Source organism: Aplysia californica, unplaced genomic scaffold (genome assembly GCF_000002075.1).
Source record: "Aplysia californica isolate F4 #8 unplaced genomic scaffold, AplCal3.0 scaffold00055, whole genome shotgun sequence".
Classification (NCBI taxonomy): Eukaryota; Metazoa; Mollusca; class Gastropoda; order Aplysiida; family Aplysiidae; genus Aplysia; species Aplysia californica.
Window position 1 is genome coordinate 1,261,878 of NW_004797325.1, and position 9,584 is coordinate 1,271,461.

The following is a 9,584-nucleotide window of genomic DNA, read 5'->3' on the forward strand; positions in this document are numbered from 1 at the left end:
GAGAAGGAGAAGGAGAAGGAGAAGACGCAGAGGCAGAAGCAGAAGGAGAAGGAGAAGGAGAAGAAGAAGAAGAAAAGGCGTAAGTTTTTTGTACATTCATTTCTTTTTCCTTTTGCTTGCTTGGGGGTGGGGAGGAGGCTTGAAATCTTTTGTGGAAAGGAAGACATGAGAGGAATGCTAATGTTTGGTTTGCTATATCTTTGCAGCAGTAGATGTTATTGGGGATGGTGATGAATGATGAGAAGTGCAGAGACACAATAACCAGTAGTCTTTCTTCAGAAAAGAAAATGGAAGAACAGTCAACAGCAACATAGTGAAAGAAGCAGAATGGTAGATTCTATTGAAAAAGAAATCCCCCCAAAAAGATCAAAAGAATTCAAGAAGAAGAAGTGTGTGTTTTGGGGTGTTTTTTTAATGAATGCATATATTAGTTTTCTTGCTTACGTGGCTAAATGAGACGCACAGAGCATCCGCTCTCGTGATCTAGAGGTACGATGTTCTCCTTTTTTTTAATAGGTCGCGGGTTGGAAACCTGGAAGCGACGGAAAACTGTCTCCTCTAAATAAAATGTTCTCCTTTCACCTCATTTACTGTTCTCTAACCATGTTTTATCTTCTGATTTCGTCTCCACTTTCTGCTCTCTCCGCCTTCCCCCGCCCCCTGTGCCCCCTCCTCTCGGCTCCTGACTCTTTCTGCTGCCTTTCTACTCCTACTCCTTGGATCTTTCTTACTACTGTCTGTCAGCCATCCTGATAAGATCTAACACCTAGCCTTCTTGGATGAGGGAAAAAAATCTTGCAGGTCCCTTGTGCAAGTTGCGCACGTTAAAGATCCCTTGGTGGTCATAAGATCAATAAGAGTAGTCTTCAGCAGCTAACCGGGTAAAATTCAAAATGAATTCCTACCAAACCGAAGTATCTTAATGTGTCCCGCGCCCTCATATGACCGTATGCATTGTACACGGTGTAAAACACACGAAAACCTACACTGTCCTGATCTTTCTACGTCACACATTTTGTTTAGGTCCTTACTTACTTGTAAAAATCGGCCTTGATCAGGTCCGGGCAGTCGTCTTCGTTCAGGAGTATCCATTCCGCCCTGAGGAGGTATGGGGATCAGTGGGTTGTTACTTTATTTCGTTTTAGGTTTAGTAAGACTTTTACGGCACTTGCAACTCAATTAATTCATTATAATATAAGTGCCGACGATATAGAGGTGATACTCGAGAGTAACATACAAATTTTAATAAAAAGGAGGCTGGAAAAGAACGACAGATGTTTGATAGGAAAGAAGGAGAAAACTAACACTAAAACGTCCGCTGACCACCCACATAGTTTGTTATTTCAAGAGAAAAAGGATGTGCATGTTAATCATGACGGCCCTTCTTAGGCTACTTATTATGTGTGTTTTGTTAATGTAAGTAGTTTTGATTGTTTGTTTTGGTTTTTATTTTCATTTTTAAAAAACTTTTTCGGGGGAGTGGGGGGCGGCTCGGTGTTTCTAATGGTATGCTGTTGGTGGACATAGCTTCTGACCATCTTCTGCTCATTCAAAAAATCCGACTAAAACTGAAGCAAAGACAGGCGATTGTCAATCATAGGTGCCGGTACAATGTGGAATTTCTGAGAGAGTCGTTGTCAAGAGAGGAGTTTAATGTAGCAGTTAAGAACACGTTCCAAGTGTTGGAAACACTAGGCGAGAATAGCAGCATGGAAGAAACATGGGAGGCAATAAAGGAAGGCTGGATCACTGTGTATCAAAAGGTGCTGGGGAAACGGAAACGTGAGCACAAAACGTGGATATCTGCCACCACTCTGAGGAAGATGGAGTAAAGGAAAAAGCAAAAGGATCAAGTAAACAGGGGCAAGACAAGAGCAGCCAAAAGCAAAGGTCCAAGAAGAATACACCAAAGCAAAGGCCCAAGAAGAATACACCAAAGCAATGAAAGATGTAAAAGTCAACATACGGAAAGACAAAAGAAACGATGTAGATGACCAGGCGTGCGAGGCAGAGGAAGCAGCAGGGGCAGGAAACATGAGAGGACTGTATGAAACCACAAAGAAACTTGCATGCAGATACAGGAACGTAAATGTGTCAGTTAAGGATAAAGAGGGAAAGCTTCTCACAAATCCAGACAAACAGAAAGGACGCTAACGGGCATTTCAAAGAACTACTGAACAGACCATGGCCCGAAAAACAGTTTGACATTCCAGCAGAGATCGATCTGGGGGTGAGTGAAGAAAAGCCGAGCTTGGAGGACATCAAGGAGGCGATAAGACACCAGAAAGTCAGAAAGCAGGCAAGGCGGCCGGCCCAGATGGAATTCCCCCAGAAGTTACCAAGGCGGATATGGACACAGCGGCATGGATTCTTCATGGAATTATTGGCAAAATATTGGACAGCGAAGAATTTCCACAGGATTGGAGAGAGGGATTGCTTGTGAAACTGCCCAAGAAAGGAGACCCCAATGAGTGTGAAAACTACAGAGGAATCATGCTCCTGTCCATTCCTGGGAAGATTTTAAGTCATACCATACTGGAAAGACTGAAGGAAGCCGTGGATGTAAAACTAAGAGGGCGTAAAAAGAGATCATGTACAGACAAGATTGCAACTTTGAGGAAAATACTGGAGCAGTCGAGAGAGTGGAACTCTTCCCTGTACGTTAACTTTGTTGACTACAAGAACGCTTTTGACAGCCTAGATAGGGACTCAATATGGAAGCTGTTGCGCCACTATGGAATACCTGACAAGTTCGTGAGATTGATCAAGAAGATGTATTATCGAATGAGCTGCAGTGTCTTACTTGGAGGGCTGCGGACAGACTCGTTGGAACTGAAAACAGGAGTGAGACAGGGATCGCCTGGTATCGCCTTTTCTTTTTTTATTAGCAGTGGATTGGATAATGAGACAGACAACATCGGTACAACGCGGTGGCATACAATGGACCCTTTCAAGTCAGTTGGAAGACTTGGACTTTGCTGACGACTTGGCACTTCTTTCTCACAGTCGAGTCCAGATGCAACAGAAGACAGATCGCCTTAAGACCTTCTCCCGCAGTGTTGGACTCCATATTCACATAGATAAAACAAAAAAAACTTCGAATGAATGCAGCTGACGTCCCTATCACACTGCAAGGGGCACCATAGGCGGATTTTGAATCATTCACATACCTGGGAAATGTCACCAAAAAGTCAGGGGGAACAGAAGAAGACATCAAGGTCAGAATCCAAAAGGTAAGAGCAGCATTCATATTGTGGACGTCTAAGGAACTGGGATTGAACACCAAGCAGAGGATCTTCAAAACAAAACGTGAAGACTGTATGGTTCAGAGACATTGAGGCTCACAGCATCAGCAGCAAGGAAACTGCAGAGCTTCTTAAATGGGTACCTAAGAAGGATAGTGGGGATCAAATGGTACGATCGAGTCACAAATGCTCAACTGTGGGAAAGAACAAGCCAAAGGCCAGTAAAGGAAGACATACGGGTGAAGAAATGGAATTGCATTGGGCACACCCTGAGGAGACCCCGACAAGCATAATCAGACAGGCTTTGACTGGAATCCACGAGGAAAACGAAAGAAAGGAAGACAAAAGATTACACGGAGGAGAGCGGTACAAGCGGAAATGGAAAAGGCGGGGACATTATGGAAACAGCTAGAAAAGGATGCACAGGACAGGATTCGCTGGAGAAATGTTGTTGATGGCCTATGCGCCACTGGGAGTTAAAAAGGGAGAGAGAGAGGGAGAGAGAGAGAGAGAGAGAGAGAGAGAGAGAGAGAGAGCTGTTGGTGGAGTGCATAATTATCATTTTTCTTTTTCTCCCGTCTACTTGGACACGCTCCCAACCTTCAAATAGATAATATATAGTTACACGCAGTTATGTCTAGTACACATCAAAAACCTCTCAAAACAAATTTTAAAGAAATTATACCTTCTTGCAAGAAATGAGGAACAATAATAATAAAAGAGATGTACCAACATAATATTATTATGTTACTTTTTGGACTTAAGGCCTATATCGGATGATTTTGTAAGTGGATTTTGCACAATTTTTAAGCATGAAATGATAGGCTTGTTATACTTGAAAAAAATAGCTTCGATTGAAAAATCTATCAATTGGTGGACTCATGTGTCGATTTCTGACTATTACCTCAATTTGTTAACTATGAGAAGCAACTCGTTTTTTCAGTAATCCTCACATTATTTTTAACTTACTTGGACAGTTGTTGAGTGGCCTGGTCCATCCTCCCTCTCTTGACCAGCGCCTCCACGCACATGGCATGGATCGGAATGATGAGCACTGAATTGTTCCCGTACAGCTCATGAGCAAAATGTATGGCAACGGAAAGCTGGTTGATGGCATCGTCAGGATGGTTCTGGAGGTTGTTTTACGTCAAAATTGAATATTATTTATTGTCCTACAATGTTTTAATAAGCCGTCTGTCAGATCTGTTGAAGTTTTTCTGAACTGTGGAGAGGATTGTCGTGGTTCGAGTCCCCAACAGGTCGTTCTGAATGATTTGGCACTACACCCAGTTGGTTCAATTCTATCGATGATGGATTTTAAATTCTGAGGTCCCACCTCTTTGAATACCCTTACACAATTAAACCAATCGATTTATAATGTACATTTTTTTATCATCCGTTAGCTGCATTCTCGAAAAATCCTTAATAAATAATAATTTAAAATCCAAGTGGGTGGTTTCTACAATTTGTAAAAGGTTTACAGTTGGGGCAATATCGCTTTTAAAATTAAAAACAAGTCCGTCACTTTTTTTTCCTAATCGCGAATGCTTATTGAATGCATGTTTTGGGAAACTTCAGTGCAAAAAAAATGTTTACTATAAAATCACTTTCTTGTAACAAGTTTTTCCACTAAAAGATGTCATTGGTGAGCTCTGATGTAGGCTAGATCTATAATATGCGTTTGCAAAATGTGTTTTAGATGCAGGGGGTGTTGTAAACAATCCCATTTCCCGCTTGACGGAGATTTATGGTATTTCATATTAATGTATGAAGAAAAATGTTTGATCTTGAGATCGAGATCTTTCCTCAATTGTTGTGGAAAAAATATGAGTAAATTGATACAAACTGCCATGCAAAGTATGGGTGACACTGATTCGCCCGTTCAGGAGAAATAGTGTATGATAAGTTGCGCCACGAATGTTTTTACACAATATAATATTAATAGCTATAAATATTATTCCTTGATATTGTTAGACAATATGATGATTATGTGTGCTAGAAACACTGCCGTCCCCTCAAATCGGACGGATCGTTGTGGTTAACCCTATCCGTACATCGTGTTTTACTATCGTATCCATTGACGTGGGGAACTCTGTGCCCGCACTTTCCAAAGAGGATTTACTCGTTAATCCGATCCGTAGGCTTTGCATAGCAGTCTGACAAAATGGTTTTTTGAGAAATACTAAAAGTTTCAAACAGATCTTCGCTCTAGAAGTATTCTAGAATGTGAAGGATACAACCCATGAGGTACAAAATAACTCCAGGGCGTACGGATAGGATTGAGCACGTTGTCGTGCCCGGAGAGAAAGGGGATGGAGAGGTCTGTTTTGAAGTGAGAGAGTTGAGGCTGGTTAAAACGAAATGTGTTCTTCATTGGCATGTGGTGTGTGTTTTAGTTTGTTTGTGGTGGTTATTGTTGTTATTGTTGTTGTTGTTGCTGCTGCTTTTGTTGTTGTTGTTGCTGCTGTTGTAGTTGCTGTTGTTGCGGGGTTTGGAGTATTGTGTGTGGAGGGGGGGGAGAGTTGTTGGTATATTTTTTTGCTATTGGAAAGGTGGGGCTGGGGGGTAACGTATTGTAGGCTTGTTACAGTTTTTTTTCTGGTTTTGGTACTGACTGTTACCGTTGTCGTTGATGCTTCTGTATTGAAAGTCTCTGCATTGTCTCTTCTTTCTGAGCAGGTCTATTTAATACTTGTCGGTTGGTAGTGAGTCTCTCTCTCTCTCTCTCTCTCTCTCTCTCTCTCTCTCTCTCTCTCTCTCTCTCACTATCTCTCTCTCTCTCTCACACACACACACACACACACACACACACACACACACACACTATCTCTTTCTCTCTCTATCTCTCTCTCTCTCTCTCTCTCTCTCCCTCCCTCTCTCTCTCTCTCTCTCTTTCTCTCTCTCTCCCTGACACACACACATACTCACCCACACACACACTCTCTTTATCTCCATCTATCTCTCTCTCTTTCATTTCGCCCACATTCACACACACACACACAAACACACACACACACACACACACACACACACACACACACACACACAGATTGATAGAAGGAGAGTGTAGTTTGTGTGGGTGCGTGTGTGTGTGTATGTGTGTATGTGTGTGTGTGTGTTTGTGTGTGTGTGGCACGTGTCTTCTCTCTATCTCCCTCCCATTTTTCGGTCGGAAGTGAAACTCAATATACACGCAAGAGATAGATTTAATTTGCATACCTGAAACAGTGACTTCTGAGCAAGAGACTTAGCAGTTTTCAAGATTTCTGTTTTCTTGATCACCCGTTGTTTCTCCAGCCGATCCCTCTCATCTTGACCTTGTCATGAAACGTGAAATAATTATATGAAGGCATGAAGGAAAAGCCGTGAAATAATTATATGAAGGCATGAAGGAAAAGCCGTGAAATAATTATATGAAGGCATGAAGGAAAAGCCGTGAAATAATCATATTATGAAGGCATGGAGGAAAAGCCGTCAAATAATCATATAATAATAATAATAATAATGGATTGCATTTATATAGCGCATATCCACTTATGCAATGCTCTATGCGCTTAACATGATACATATTATGGATTTACAAATCAATTTTAAAGGTACATAGTATTACATACTCGTACAAACACATATTCACTCATGCACGTACAACACACACATACATACACACATACACACATACGTACATACGCACATACGCACATACAAACTCACAACGATCTACAGCTTGGATGGATTGTGTCTAATTGAAATATGATGAAAATAGAAATGCTTTTAGTTTCTTCTTAAAAATTTCTAGATTTTTTGCTTCTCTGATAGTTTTTGGAAGCCTATTCCAAACAAGTGGGGCAAAATATGAAAAAGAGCGTTGGCCATATGATTTGTAATTTATTTTAGGCATAACAAGGGTTGTTTTGTCACTTGATGATCTGAGCGTTCTAGGAGGCACATAGGGTGTTAAAAACTGTTTTAGATAGTCCGGTGATAAATCATTTAAGCACTTGTAGTTGTAGTAAGTTAAACAGATTTTATATATGATACGCTCTTTCACTGGGAGCCAGTGTAATGCTTTTAAAATAGGAGTCACGTGATCATGCTTTAGTTTTTTTTTAATTATTTTGGCAGCAATATTTTGTACTCTTTGTAGTTGTTGTAGCTGTTCACCAGGTACACCAGCCAGTAAGGAATTGCAATAATCAACCCTTGACAATATAAGTGATGTTATTAAAGTTTTGATGACACCAACAGATAGATATTTTCTAATGCTACCTATTTTCTTCAGTTGGAGATATAGATTTTTACAAAAATTGGATACATGGTATTTCCTTGACATATCTTGATCTAGCACCACACCTAAATTTTTTATTTTAGTTTGGGCTGATATTTCGTGGCCATTGACGTTTATTCTGATATTGTCGATTTCGTTGTATGCGCTGCTACGAAGAAATAATATTTCGGTCTTACCCTCATTTAATTTTAATTTGTTCTTGAACATCCATTTTCTTATATCATTGATACATCTGGCGATTCTATCTATGAGACTGTGTATATTGTCAGTTGTAGTGAATCCATACAGCTGTGTATCGTCTGCATAAAAATGGTAATTGAGGGCATATAAAGAAATTATTGATGACAGACTTTGCGTTTACATTGTAAAGATGACAGGACCAAGGACCGAACCATGAGGAACTCCGTACTTTAGAGGTAGCCTATCTGACACATCATTGCCAATTTTCACTGACATAAATCTATTTTCTAGATATGATTTAAACCACATTAGAACAGTACCTGATAGTAAAAATGACTTTCCAATCTCTCTAATAAAATTTCGGGGTCGATGGTATCGAACGCCGCTGACAAATCAAGCAGAACCAAAACACAGACTTTTTTATTATCGATTTCATTTAAAACATCTGATGATACCTTTAAAAGAGCGGTTTCCGTACTGTGGTGCCTTTTATAAGCAGATTGAAAAGGTTCTTCCATGTCATTGGCCTTTAGATGTTGCTGAACTTGACACAAAACGATTTTCTCCAAGATTTTTTATAAAAAGTTAAGATTGGAAACTGGCCTAAAATTTCTCATATCGTTTTCATCATCAGACCTTGTTTTTTTTAAGTAAAGGTTTTACAATGGCTGTTTGAAAAGATCAGGTACGATTCCAGTGGTGAGTGACATATTAATAAAACGAGTAACATAATATGGTGCGAGATCTTCTCTGCACGTAACTAACAATGAAGTGGGTATTGGGTATTGGCATATGAAGGAAGAGACGTGAAGTAATCATATTAGGCGTGACCACGTTTTAGACGAGACACTTCAGAGTTTACTAAAGAAATAATGTGTGTTCAGAGTGAGTTTCTATTCGTTAAAATACGGCTAAAAGTGGTGATTACAATTACACACCAGAAAAAGACGTTACGAGGGGAAGGCCATGTGGAACCTGGATGGAGAAGAGTCATAGAGAATGATGTGCAGAAACATGGAAAGATGTGAAATAATGTCAAGCAGCTAGCCCAAGACAGAGAAAAGTGGAAAGTGTTTGTCAGTGGTCTGTATCCTGATCCAGGATAAGAAAAGCAACGATGATGAAAAGATGTTACAGTGGAATTTTCACAGTTCAAGTAATGATAGAATTTGTGCAGATACGGGCAAATATAAAATTATGATTTTATGATCTAAAGGCTTATAAATTAGACAAACAATAAAAGAAAAAAGTCATGTCGAAAAAAAAAAAAAAACGAAAAAATGTTTACACAATTCAGTTCTAGATCTGTAAAAGTATCAAATGTTTACAGTACGTTGGTGTTTAGAGGGCCAATCCAAACCGATTGCGGAAAACTGTCAGCCCACTAGAGCAGAGGTTGTTCACATCCGGGTTCAGTGTAAGCTCAAAGAAAGAAAAAAAGCAAAAGAACCCAAACAAATGAAACCCCAAAAAGAATGAACGAACATTTTTTAATCCAATCTAATCAAAATACGAATTGAACACCCCAAAAATGAATAGAACAAAAAGAACAAGTAGGCGTCATAATATCTTTGGGCGAACGTACCCGGTACAAATCTAATAGAGTCTTTCAGAAAAGCATACAGGTCACAGACGTCAGAGTGGAGCACCCTCAAGTCTTCGTCCCGGTGGGCCTTACTGCAGAAACATTAACAATAGCAATCTTTTTCTTCACCTCCTTCTCCCTCGATGTCAGTCAGTCAGTCAGTCATTAAGGTGGTGAGCACAAACTGTGCAGTTTGCTTTCGATCCTCGAGGCAACCATAGTCTTCTCTCCGGTGATGTAGAATAATAATTATCATTATTTTTTTATTATCATTATTATTATCAAAAAC

At 39.9% G+C, this 9,584-nt stretch overlaps 1 protein-coding gene across 1 annotated transcript in view; it reads right to left on the minus strand.

Annotated features, from left to right (window-relative positions):
- Positions 1-9,584, minus strand: part of LOC101849908 (zinc finger MYND domain-containing protein 12) — a 13,333-nt gene that overhangs the window by 1,757 nt on the left and 1,992 nt on the right. The window contains exons 2-5 of the mRNA XM_013079536.2: positions 9,296-9,387; positions 6,465-6,562; positions 4,215-4,375; positions 1,036-1,098 (exon numbers count right to left, since the gene is read on the minus strand). Coding sequence (XP_012934990.2) covers positions 1,036-1,098; positions 4,215-4,375; positions 6,465-6,562; positions 9,296-9,387 — 414 coding nt within the window. The remainder of the gene's footprint in view (positions 1-1,035; positions 1,099-4,214; positions 4,376-6,464; positions 6,563-9,295; positions 9,388-9,584) is intronic.